The sequence below is a fragment of the Vanellus vanellus genome (genome assembly GCF_965231255.1).
Source record: "Vanellus vanellus genome assembly, chromosome: Z".
NCBI lineage: Eukaryota > Metazoa > Chordata > Aves > Charadriiformes > Charadriidae > Vanellus > Vanellus vanellus.
This window is the reverse complement of record NC_138908.1, coordinates 9,552,119-9,565,876: the sequence shown is the minus strand read 5'-3', so window position 1 is coordinate 9,565,876 and position 13,758 is coordinate 9,552,119. Positions and strand designations below refer to the sequence as shown.

Below are 13,758 nucleotides of genomic sequence, written 5' to 3'. Positions count from 1 at the left end.
TTTATATGCACTGTCAAAATGGTGGGAAGATACAAAATTGAGTTTCACTGGAATCCAGCAGGCTGAGCTATTTATAAATAAGTGTCTTATTTTTGGTGCTCTTCAGAGAATGTGATGAACAGTGAGTGATGAGCAATTTATGTTGCTGATCATTTGTATCACAATAGAAGCCTTGCGGTCTTTTTCTGGAGTCAAGTCTGTTAATTTAGGATCTATATTATCCTACAGTGGAAGACAGGACCTCAGAACAAAGACCAATGGGCAAGATTAAGAAAGGCTGAAATGAGCATGCCACGCTGAAAATGGAAGAGTAGGTAGAAAACGGTGCAGCTGAAAAAAATTTGAGTGTTCCTGGGGATTCTGGGCATCAATATTCAAAACAGACCGATCACTCCCCTCTCTCTCTCAAACGAAATCCTCAGTGTGAAGGAATCCTTTCCCACAAGTATTCTGCACTGAAGGATTTTCTATTTATACAATGAAAGATAACATTAAACAAAATATGGCACACTGAATGTGAAATAAATGTCGTTAGAAGGATTACATGCTCTAAGGAGATCTTAGGGGTATAACTGAATGAAAAAAGCAGGTTTTAATTAACAAGTGTGTAAGTACCCTGTACTATGTAAATAATTCACGCGTAAAAAAGATGATCATAAGGGTGACTGAGTAATCACCATTTTAGCTTCCCTGTGTTGACTGCTGATGCAAGATTCCTAATCAGAGGCCACAAGAGTACTGTTAACCGTACCAGCCTATCCAGCCTATCTCTATACTGATACGTTGTGATATGAACTTTTAAAGAGGTGATTAATAGGTGGGTTTTTTCTCCCCCGAATCTCTGAGGAACAAACACCGATGCCATGTTTTATCATTTCCCCCTCATTAGCTTTGCTGTAGACAATTTTATAGATGCCAGTGGGAGTCTGGCATGAGCTGATCCTCTGTGCAGTCGGAAGGTGGCTGGTAACAGCAGCAGACCGCTTGTCCGCCGCACCAGGCAGTGCTACTGGTTTTGCAGAAGTGGCAACGAAGCGGGGATGTGGGGATCACACACCACCTTCTTCAGCAGTCCTGCAGCAAGGAAACATCACTAAATGTTACTGGTGCAGTTCGTGCGCTCGGGGAACGTCTGGGGAAAGAGAGACGGCAGAAGAGCAGAGCCTCCCGTCAAGGCGTTGCTTGATTTTGTACTCTGGAAACAAGAACAAGCTCCTGGAAACTCCTGTTCGGCAGGTGCAGCGTGCTGCAATGACGTCTGAAGTTTTCATGTCTCACAGCTTAAACCAAAAATAATGCTTTTTGCTTTAACTACTTACCTGCATTTGCCACAAGGCTGTTATCGGGTATATATTTGTCCCCTCGGAGCTCTACAATTCACCACCTATCACGGGCATTTTAAACAGAGGAAGGCCAGGCACGTAACTCTCTCGCCTTGTTGCCCTTCCAATGTAGGAGTAAAATCAACTCCATGGTATTAGCCTACTAAGAAAATGTAAAGCACATCTAAAACAGTTCCAGTGCATTCTTGAAAGAGGGCAACTATCAGCTCCAAAAAGGTTAAATCTATTTTTCCCATGTTCTGATGCTTACCTATGTTGAATACAGTAAATTTTTAAAAACAACTATTCTCCTACAGAGAGCTGTTTAACAGATATGTATGTTTGAGCCCTACACGCTGAGAAAGTGATAAATAATTATGCTTTCATCTAAAATGGCACTGGAAAATTATCAAACTGTGAACTCATAATACTGACTTTTCATCTGATTTGCAAAAAAAAAGTTCTTTTTAAGCTGGTTTGAGTGAGTATGCTATTAAGATGAGTGTAATGTAACTGCTTTATCGGAAGCATCACTGAGGGTGCATAATACAGCTGCTCTTTCTGGCTATTAATTGCTATGTCTAATAGTTCTTTCCTTGCAACAAATGCAAAACTTCATTTTTAAAATCTCAGTTTATGCTTGAAGATCTATCTTGTCTTTTAACTCTGTCTTAAGTTAGAAAGCCTTGTAAAATGTCTTGTGAACAGCATGGGCAATCATTTCCTTCACAGTCCTAAAAAAGCTGGAAGTGGAATAGCGTGCCTTGAGGGAAATACTAAGAGTTTAAAATATGCCTGTGCAGCATATTCATAGATTTTTATAATGCATTTCAAATACTTTCCACATTGTAAAACAGGCTTTGGAAACTATCATCACAGATGAAAGCTGGTGAAGAAAAAGTAATAAAAATACTGTAGCAAGAAAAGGAAAAAATGGTGTCTGCTTCTGAATTCCCTAACATTCGATTTCTCCTATATAATAATGACAACCAAACGATCACAGTAACTTCCCCGTTTACTGTGCCTTAGTGGCAGCTGAGGGTACATGTGGGTTCACCTTCACCTGTCTCCCCCTCATTCTCCCCCTCCCCCTCTGCTGCCCGCAGCCATGCAGATTCAGGTGACCGAAACATTTCAGATAAGAGTTAATTAGCCAGCACGCTACACACCAGATTTGTCAAACCAGTGCCAAGTGGAAACCTTCCCGTCAGCTCCTGAGGGCTCTCCCAGCTCACCGCTCCCGCCAGGGTGCAGTCCATTGCAAGGGAGACTCTGCGCAGCAGGGCGCATCCCAGAGGTTGGGCACCATCCTTCAGCTTGCTGGGAACGCACTCGCGTACCTCGCAGAGACGGGGATGGATGCTCAGCACGGCAACAATACACACACACTCTCTGCTTATACCAACAGAGTATATATATATATATATATACGCTACACAGATGCAAGACGCTTCTGAATGGCTGTATTGTACTACGCTCTGGGGAAAGGATACGGTAAGTTCCAGACCGAGTGGTGAACATCAAGCCTGAACAGACATATGTTTTGGAACCCTGTCTACAGCCAAAACCGAGTCCCAAGGCCAGCTGCACATAACCACTTGGTTGCAACGCCCTGCAAAGGCAGCGCATAACAATAACTGTGGTTTATTGTGGTTTGCGGTATGGCACTCTGTTCAAGTCCCTTCTCAATTCTTCATGTAGTTGTCCGTAATTGCCAAGAGTAATGTTAGTAGCTTGATGTGACAGCTGTGAAGCACTTGGGGCCAGATTGTGAACTTCTTAGTCACGCTGACGAGGAGTCCCTTGCACAAATGGCTTTGCTCGAGTGTGACTTCCTTAATAAATGAATCATCTATCATTGCTGCCTACTCAAGCTTAAATCTTTCTCCCAGTTCTGCTGTTACTTCCACCATCTGCACATCCTCTCCCCATGGTGGTGAGAACCAATTTGGCCGATTGACAGGGTGTTTGGGAAAATGTGGAGACTTTCAGGGCCAGACCAGAAGTAAAGAACACTCACTGACGTCCAAAGCTGCAATCCTAAAACCACTGTGCCTGAATGTGCTCCCATTTATTAGAAAAACCCTTCCAGGTACCTATTGGCATGATGCTGCCCATATCCAAGTGACCTTGATCTGTCTACTGGAGCTCCAAAATGCTGACCAGAAGATGTCTGACTCCAGGTGCCAGAGCATCAGTTGGGAATGTGTCCTGAGATGCCCAGGTGCGTCTCTCTTCCTGTAATTCTCAGCATCAAGGAGGAAAAAAGGCTTCCACTAATTACACCCACCCACACCAAGGCCTCACGCCCTTCACAAGGAGCCCCTCCGACTGCAGCAATAAACTGCTGTCAACCTGTGATCTAATCCCTGTTACTTTCACTGCTTCCTGTTTGCTTAGCCATTCCCTGGGAGGCCTATGCTATTTTTTTGGGAAGTATTACTCACTGGAAGTAACCATCCTTAGCCCAGGATCAAGACAGCGCTGCTTATTCAACCCTGACTTGGGCGAGCTGTTACGGTCTGCGCCTGGTGATCCCAGCTCTTTGTACAGTGCCCGCACGTAAAATTCAGTTCCCTAGTTTTTACGCTTCTGGGAAAAGTAAAGAGACAGAGAAGGGCACCTCTTCCTTTTTTTTCCAATTCTGTTTATTTTCTCCTTCTCTCCCTGTGTCGCTGACATTTATGTTTCTAGTTTTCTTGCTTCCTTTTCTTGTTTTCTCCTCTTTTCCATGGCTCCTCCAGCTATTCCGAATAAACTCTGCAATAGCTAGTGGTATCGCGGTGAGATTCGGTGTACTCTCTTGTTCAATCAAACTGAAAAGATGATCCTTCCCCTCTTTAAAAGCCCTTCAGTAAGATCTACAGAAACATAGATTTATAGCCTGATTCTTCTTTGAAAGACAAATCTAGATTTTTAAAAGAAACCACTTTTTCCAATTTTCTGCTAATTGCAATAAGTGCCTAAATTCTAGCCATGCTATGCCTGGATTTCTTTTACATTAAAAATTACATGGAAATCCACAGAGGAAAAGAATAGGACACATGACAGAAATGTTTTATTTGATGGCTTAAAACTGTAACAACATCCAACACAGCCTAAAGTTCTAATACTGTGAGTTTTCGGAATCTTACGGGTTTAAATAGTAAATAACTCACCTAGATGAGAATACCCTACGTGAGAACATTTGTAAATATTCCTTGAATTTAATTGTGAGCACTGAATTGAATGCCATACAGTATGACAAGATCTTTGGCTGTTTCTAATTTCCATAGCTCTGCTTCCATTTTAGTGGAAAGATGAGGTGCTTCCTCTGACTTTTGTGGACAAATTCTTGGGGGAAGTTATACTGAACACCCCAACTGACATTTATAGAGAGTGTTTTCTTTGTTAATAATCTGTTTGGCACCATAACCTTTGTATTCACACAGTATTTGCTACCAAATTGTCTTTGAATTTGTCTTTTTTGGCAGAATTTTAATTTTTACTTAAGTGAATAAAGCTAAGGATTCTTTGGTGTTTCTTCTGGTAATGCAAATCTTTCAGCAAAGTAATAATCAACGATTTAACCCTGTCATAGTTTAATCACTCATTATGAACATGAGTTTGTGAATTATATTATGAAAGACGATTTCTAGGCTACGCAGTGAGGAAGATAATGCTTTGAGAATACTCAGAATAGCAAAAAACCCAAACCAAACCAAAACAAAAGAAAACACCATATGTGGCATTGAATTTGATGTTAACTCAGCTTTTTCTGCATCAGAGAAGCAGCACAGGATGAGGAACGAGAAACTCTTGTTACTAGCCAGCTCTGCTATTTTCTCAGGAATCTAATATAATATCGTGAGTACAGTGAGGAAGGAGACTAATAAAGAACAGCACATCAACCTAAAAAGCAGGTATCTTTGCTTTTGCGTTTTCATATCAATTCAATATAGGTATTTGTTTTCCATTTATGTAGGAAACGTCTACTGGTAATTTAACTTGAAGAATCACTTTCCCTCCACCTCCTTCCCAAATCTTAACTCTTCACCACCCTTTTCAAACAGAATTGACATAACTGAAAATACAACGGAATTTATAAAGTTGACTAAGTGATTTGATAAAACCTGACAGAACTGGATGTACTTCAAGAACAAAGTGATCATTGGCATAATTTTATCTAAGGATTCCCAGAGTCAGATACCTTAAATAATTACAGACTCAGTGCACATTCTAAATCTGGGTAATAACCCCTTGCTGTATTTGAGATAGATTGCTCACTGTTGACTTGAAGCCACTCAAACGAAGAATCTCTGCTGTACATTTCCAGTAACACTGCACTATCCAGTTGCAAAGTCTGTAGTACTCATCTCCTCCCAACTTTGAAATAAGCAGACATTCAAACTGTGGCACATCCAACATTTCCTTAAATAATAATTGCCAGGAAAAGAAAAATGTATGGAAAATTATGGATGGTGAGTAACGCTGCGAATGGTGGTTGTGCAAACCAAGCCTCAAAATTTATATCACAAATTACAAATACTATAAAATAAGAGCACCTTTCTGCTATCTAAGCTAAGTGTTGAAGAAACTTAGGAGAGTTTAAGAAAGAAGCCTGCTGTAAGATTTCACTGAGACTTGGGTGCTAATGAATACTGAATAACTTTCTAGTATTATAAACAACTTCCAAGTCTTGAACTAATACGCTTGAAAGCACTTTTTCACCTCCAAAATTTGCTCCTCCATAAGCAACAAAACACCTGGGAAAATAATACATTCTCATACCTTGAATTGTCATATACATTTACCATGGAGCGTGTCCAGAGAAGGGCTACAAAGCTGGTGAAGGGTCTGGAGGACAAACCTTATGAGGAACGACTGAGGGATCTGGGGTTGTTTAGCCTGGAGAAGAGGAGGCTGAGGGGAGACCTTATCACCCTCTACAACTACCTGAAAGGAGGTTTTAGAGAGATGGGAGCTGACCTCTTCTCCCTGGCGACAAGTGATAGGACAAGAGGAAATGGGTTCAAGTTATGTCAGGGCAGGTTTAGATTAGATGTTAGGAAGCATTTTTTCACTGAAAGGGTTATTAAACATTGGAATAAGCTGCCCAGAGAGGTGGTGGATTCACCATCCCTGGAGGTGTTTAAGAAAAGGGTAGATGAGGTGCTTAGGGACATGGTTTAGGAGTGGTGGTGTTTTTATCAGGGTAGGTTAATGGTTGGACTTGATGATCTTAAAGGTCCCTTCCAACCTCACTGATTCTATGATTCTATGATTCTATGATTCTATATACCATGCTAAAATATTCTAAGACGCAAGATCCCTTAAGAGTGGCGCGATAGCGAATTCAATGGGTTTCTGAGGGGCTTTCTTCCAAAGGAGAAGGGTTGGGCAGCACTGAGAGGTGCTGCTTGGAAAAGTTCACCACAGCACAGTTCTGGCTACTTCTGTCTCAATGGGATGTCAAAATTAAGGATCCAGAGGGGAGAACTGAAAGTAAAAATATCCTCACCACTTTCCTGCATTCTGAAAAAGGATCTTTGGCAGTCATGATGAACTGAATCCTCCTCAAACACTGTAACTGGAATAAAGAGACTGGTTCCTTTTTTTTTTTCTTTTCATTGTCCCATGCTTCCGAGTACGCAAAGCTTGTTAATAGAGGAACTACCCTTAAAGAAGTCCCTGGGTGTAGGGAGGCTGCAATGTTCTGTTTTACATGACTGGATGCCTTTAGTGGCATTTTACATAGCATTTATTATGACTGACAGTTTAGGAGACAAGGATGACTTCTTGTATTATCAAGGGTGCAACACACAGAGAAAATAGACCCTGAGCATTAAACAAGGTGGAAAACCGCAAAATGCAGAAGGTGCTAATACAACTCCCAAACGTTATGCCAATGGCACTTTCACAAAACTTGAGGGCTTTCTGACAAGTTATATTCGGACAAGTTATATTCTGACAAGAATATAAACAAGGATTCTTTTCCCTTCAACCACACATCGTTTATCAACTTGAAGGTAACAGATTGGCTTCAGCTGACAACACAGTGAACTACAGAAACTGCACTACGCTCATAGCTGACAACGTTCAAAGCAGCAGAGGAGCACAAGTAAAACCACTCTGAGAGTAACAACCTGGGGACAATGTATGACACTGGGGAAAGGTGTGTGAAAGGCAGAAGACTGGATCAGCTAGCAAGTGTTGTGTAATTGCCCTTTAACAGAGGACTGTTGCAATGAGGAGACCTCTTGGGTGATGCTAGGACCACAGTGCTGCCAGCAAAACATCGCTTACGCCTCTGAAATCTGTGTTTAAAAGAATTAATGGCTCTACGGGATATGTGGCTATGGAGCAGAACTGTTAGTTACACAAAGCCTTTTTACATTAGCTGGCAACGTAAAAGGACTCTCTCACTTTATAGCAGATCTGTAGACTAAACTGTGCAAGTTTCAGAAGCTCACTACGAGCAAAACTGCGCAGAGACCTTTAGCTGAAAGAGGAGCAGCTGAGCATGCGTTTGCACGTCCTTTCAATTTCCGTCCTTTTTTCCCTCAGGGCACCTCTCATAAACCCTCTTGAAGCGCCCAAAAGGTATGTGCCATACTATTTATGCAGCGTGAGGTGAGGAGGGTTGGTGATCACAGGGCAAGACTGAACACATATTCCTCATCTGCACAGTAACTAGAAAAAACTTCAACATTTGGACTCAGTCAAATTAGCAACGACAGATAGCTTGAATTACCAGAGCCTGCAGCCAAGCATGTGTTTTGCAGTCTTTCCCGGAAAATCCGATTTTTAAATTTTTTATCCCCGATCATGCAATACCGGCCTGAAGGAGGAAGAAAAGTGTCTTTGGGCATTTAGTTGGACAGAAGCTTTTCCACATCTCCAATCCCTTGCTGTAATTTCTGCCTGCCCTTGCTGGTGCTCTGCATACTCAGTGTCTTGCAGGTCAGTATGACTTCTGGGGATACCATACACACAGTGCTATTCCTGCCTACTTCCAAACGGGAAAGATGTATAATTCTCCACCCAGACTGGTTCGATACATATAAACTATAAAGCTGTTTTCAAAAGAAAGCTTAACTCCTTTAAAAACAAACAAAAAATTAAATGTTAAGGGTTAAAGTTTCTTTTCACAGCATCTGTCCTGAAGCTGAACCTGCTCCTTCACCAGGAAATTCATTGTTTAACCTAAAACTCTGAGTGGATTTATTTATTCTTCTGACCCTCTCTGAAGTCATAGCGGTGATCAGCAGAGCTGCAATTCCAGTTCCTCGGGAAACCAGATAAAGCACGGACTGGCTATGCAGGGACTGATGATTCAGATTTACTTTATTCTTTTTCGTCGCTCTGAGATTCCTTTTCATGCTAAAAGACATCAGAGGTGCTGATTTATCTGAAACCCAGTGAAAATACTCCCTAAGTTCTGAAGTTCAGAGAACACTGCTGCAAACACGATCTCCCCTGTGTTCCTGATAATATCACCTATAAAACGGGTATTACAGGCTATTCTTCCAAAACTCTCAGCTCTGACCTGTAGTACTAGAAGTGATAATCACTGTATTTATTTATGGCTCATGTTCCCTGGATCTGTTTCCCCTGGGAAAACTATTAATGATGTTGGCAGCTTTAGAATGAAATGTTACTTCATACAAACGTACATAACGTGACGAGCCTTGCCTCAATGGCATCAGTGCTTGCGAGCTGCTCTTTCCAAAATAATGATCTGTCAAAGCTTCAGTGCAATTTGCATTTGTGTTAGTAGTAAAGCAATCCAGTGGTTTTTTTTGCTTGCTGAATGATAGTGTGAAATTGTTAATTGTGAAAATTTACTGGAATGACAGTAAACGCAGAAAAGCAAACAGCTTTTCTCAGGTCACAACATCGTCTGGATTGACTGTCAGTGTATGTTAGTCATTAAATCACATATACAGATGAAAATGGAAAAAGTATGCCACATTTTACTCTGTGTAACATCCCTTGCAGCCACGTGCGCGTTTTGCCACATGCAACCCTGAACCTCCAGCAAAAGCTGTCGCTTGTTGCAGAATGAATGCTGCACCGTGCACGGTGACGCCTGTTGTTTTGTGATTGCTAATGGTCATGGGGAAAGACTGTTTGCCCCCCCTTTTTTTTTTTAACATCAGGAGAGTAGAATTGAAGAAGAAACAGACTTTTCAACATGCTCAAACAACCACAAAACTTTTGAAAACACGATAGGTACCCCTTTGACTGTAGCTGCCCAGCTGTGACATTGTGGATTTCCTCTTGACATCACATGTTTGTACATCATCAAATGTCACGGAGGCAACAGACAGTATTACTGAAATGTATTTCAGTTCTGGATCCTTATCTTCCCTTTCATTTGAAGAATTGCTTTTTGCCATGTTAGAGAAGATTTGCTCAAAGATTAACGTGCTTTTCAGTTACTGAAATGAGTATCTACTTACTACACACTTCTGTATGAAGCAATGATGTTAACATTCAGCAGGAGTACAAACATTGTATGTGTACGTTCCTCTCCTGGAGTAAGGTGGAAAATGAGACCTTGTTAGACATTACTACCTTCAAACCATCCTAGCAAAAATTCTGAATGCTGAGGAGAAGCAGCTTGAGGCAGCATCTAGCCATCGAGTTCGTCAACGTGTTTGCCGAGCTCCTCACATGGCAGACAGTGGGAAATGCTCTTTAAGGGCAAACAAGGTTTGGGTCTGCTTCTGTTCCCGCCTGGATGAAAGCTAACTGTAGGCGGCCACCCAAGGTGTGCTGCTGTGGTGTTTCGGGAGGGAGGGAGGATTGCTCTGCCAAAGTACCAGTGGGAAGGGTGACCCCAGGGAGGCTGATACTTCACATTTCAGAAGCAGGGTTAGATCTCAGCCTTTTCTTCCTGACTTCTCTTCTCTGAAAAACTGCACGCTGGGCCTATCAGCAGAATCTGTCTCGCCTACAAAGAGGTAGATTTTACATTTTACATTTATACTTGGCTCCTCCAAAATTGCTGGTCAGTAGAAGCGGCCAGTCTGTGGCTCCAAGGCTGTTAAGCCGGGAAGGTGGGAGGTCCATGGTATGTTCATTTCATACCAGTGGCGGCATGGGACTGTTGAGTGACACAAAATCCCTGCCTGCAGTGGGTGAAAAGACACCAGAGGCTGCTGAGGCAAACATATTGGGGGTCCCCAGGATTCAATGTTGGAAATCCTGTAACTCTGGGAAGTATGCACGGTCATGGTGCTGGAGCACTGCCTCCAGAGTTAGCCTTAAAATGGTATTTATTACGTGAAAGTATCAAAAAAGAGTGTTCAGAAAGACGTCAGGCCCTCCAAGCCAGTTTTGAGAGACTAATACACTTGTATTACCTGCTGGCCTTTTGAATCAGGCTGAGATTTTTTTTTAAATCCACAGAGTGGGTGTTTTTTTTTTAGCTCAGTGAAAAAAACACAAAAAACCCAGACTCTATTCAGCACAGGTTCAATGTCAGGCATTGGTTTTGCACTCACTGAAGACAGTGACACTTAAATGTCTGCTTAAAAACAAAGTCCTGATTTGGACAGATTGATCCAGTTGGCTCCCCACTGAGAACAACTTGAAAGTTAAGCAGGAGCTTTGAAGCCTGTGAAAAGGAGCAATGTCTCGAACCCTGTGCTATATGCACTTAACACATCTTGTGTCCTCAGGCAGCTTTGGATGAACTTAGACCCATCTCTTAAGATGTAAGAGAAAATAATTCTGATTTTAACAGAGCAAGGAGATGCTGGGTTCAGGATTTGGTCTTCAGGGAGCTTTGGCTATTGACTCCAGCACAACTGCAAGTGTACCTGCAAAGCTCGGAGATACACCTGAGCAAACTTGGATGCTATTGGCACAAAACACGCATCAACAGTGGCATTCAGTGGCACTGTTCACCCTTGAGTTTCTGCATAAATCTACAGAAACCTGAGTTACATGGGTTTTGCTGAGGTACAGAAAGCTAGCTGAGCTCAGACCAGCATGCAGCAGTCACACCTTCAATTACGGACTAGGAGCTGCCTGGCACAGACTTTCTCTTCCTACTTTCCTGTCACAATCTAACACAAAAAAAAAATACGGAAGTCTAACAGTGAGCCAGGCTGGGTTTTAAATTTGCTTTTGCAAAGCAAATTCAGTTGGTAATCTTTTTTTCTGATTACATTTTGAGAACAAAGTTGAGCTACCTCTTTTTATATGAAACAACTATTTCTTCTGGCTACTTAAATGGCAGCTTCTGCCATTTTACTCATGATTTCCCTCGCATGGGCCACACAGAATAGAGCATTTTCTCCCAACTCTTTTGCCTGAAGATGATTACTGGCATCAAACACATATTTGCAAAATACAGAAGTGTCACCTTTTTCCACAGTGTGTAACAATAAGTTGCCATCTCTATGCTAGAAAGTTTAGCTCCCCTTGGATACTACTAAGTATCCAAAACAGCCTAAGACAAACACAATGAATTTAGTTTCTACTATTTTAGCTGCACAATCAAACACAGCCACAGTCAGGCTTTAGTTTCCACTACTTTAGGCAATTAGATTCAGCAAAAAACTGATCCAGCAGCCATGCATCTAGCAGCATTTACTACGAGTAAAGAAAATCCTAATGCTTCAGATAGCTCAATGCGAAGTCAAGTTACAACGAACAACTACGCTGAAAAGTGTCACCTGGTGAACAACCTACCGTGCCCACAGACAAAGAGAGCACAGTTTTTACACAAGTGAGAAATAAGAGCACAGCATTTAGACAAGTAATAAATAAGCACCCTGAATGCTTGGGGTTTGTTTTTTTTTTTGTTGTTTTTGTTTTTTTTTTTTTTTTTAATCTGCGAAGCATGACCTTCTCCAAAAGCCAAGCTAAGGACCTCCAGAAGAGCAGCTTCTCCTCACCAGTGCATGTCCTGGACCCCCTTTCTCCTCTCAACTCTACAACTTAAGGCGGCACACGAATTCGGGCTCACAACTTAGCTTTCACAGCCGAGCTATACCTTTCCGCGGAGAGGATGCTCGTCCCCCCTCCACCCCCGGAGCTGAGAGCAAGGGCCGACACGGGAAAGGGTGCGAGAGGTGGAGGGAACGACCAGAAAAGCGACTCCGTCGGCTCCGGGGTCAGCGTCCCTCCCCACCCCGACCGCTGCCCGGCTCCCACGCCCGTGGGACTCCGACCCTTCCCCGCTGGGTACCCGGGGGTGCGGGGGGCACCGCGCTGCCCTGCCCATCGCCCCGCGCCCCCCGGCGCCTTACCGGGCTCCGCCGGGGGAACTCGCCCAGCACGATGCTGACCACGGGGATGCGCAGGGCCGCCGAGATGAAGTCCAGCTCCAGCATCTCCCCGCGGCTCTGCGGGAAGGCGAGGATGGCGGAGACCCCCTGCACCACCACGGTGTGGCAGAGGCTCTGCAGGAAGGAGACGGGGTCGTTGCTCCAGGAGGCGCTGGGGGAAGAGAAAGGGAAGAGGGGCAGGTCGCCCAGCCCCGCTTCGATAGCCATCACCACCTCCAGGGACAGGTTGTAGGGCAGCAGCCCGGCCACGCCGTTGAGGTTCGCCACGGCCAGCAGCAGCGCGTCCCGCGGCGAGGGCGAAGGGGGCGACCGCCGCTCCCCGCCGCCCCCCGGCCGCCGGCCCCGCGGCCCCGCGGCGCCCCCCCCCTCGGGGCTACCGCCCTCCCGCCGCCCGCCCGCCGCCTCCCCGGGCCAGGCGGCGACGCGGGGCTGCAGGTGGGTGGCCCCCACCCTGACGGTGTGCCCGATGCGCCGCAGGATCTGGCAGGGCTGCGGGTGGGACGCGGAGCCGGGCACCGCCGCCAGCACCAGGGCGCAGGGCGGCAGCAGAAGCAGGCACGCCCGGCCCAGGAGCCCGCGGACACCCGGTCGCCACATGGCCCCGGAGCCGCCCGCCGCCGCCGCCGCCGCCACCACCACCACCGCCGCCGCCGCCGCCGCCTCCCCGGGCCCCGGCCCCGCCGCCCGCCTCAGCCGCCCCGCGGGCGGCCGGCAGCGGCATCAGCCGCGGCGGGCGGCCCCCGCGCAGAGCCGCCCCCGCCGCCGCCCATGGGGCCGCCGCCGCCGCGCCCACGCCCCGGGGCTGGAGGAAGGGAAGGGGCGGGGGTGTGGAGGGGGGGAGGAAAGGCTCGGCCCCCCGGTCCGCCCCCCACGGACCCACGGGGCTGAAGCGGGCCCGGCCCCGGGCCGGCCCCCCCTGCCGCCGCCGCCGCCCCCCCCCCACCCCCCCGCCCGGCTCCCCCGCAGGGCTCCTCGGCCCGCCGTGCCCGGCTCCCCTCCGCAGCCCTCGGTGCTCTTCCCCCTTCCCTGCTCCGGAGGCGAGAAAAGTTGCCGGGCGCTGCCGGCGGGGCTTCGGGCGGTCGCTGGGCTGCGCTGCGCTCCCACCGGGAGGGACGGCGAGCGGCAGCCCCGCACCCGGCTCCTCCCCGGGC

General features: G+C 45.8%; 1 protein-coding gene across 1 annotated transcript in view; it reads right to left on the bottom strand.

The window, feature by feature from the left end:
- GRIN3A (glutamate ionotropic receptor NMDA type subunit 3A) overlaps positions 1–13,328 on the bottom strand; it is a gene marked incomplete at its 5' end in the record, with an annotated part of 76,681 nt that extends 63,353 nt beyond the window's left edge. The window contains 2 exon segments of the mRNA XM_082498041.1: positions 12,569–13,208; positions 13,210–13,328. Of these exon segments, the coding sequence (XP_082354167.1) occupies positions 12,569–13,208; positions 13,210–13,328 (759 nt within the window).
- Between the last annotated feature and the right edge of the window lie 430 nt (positions 13,329–13,758).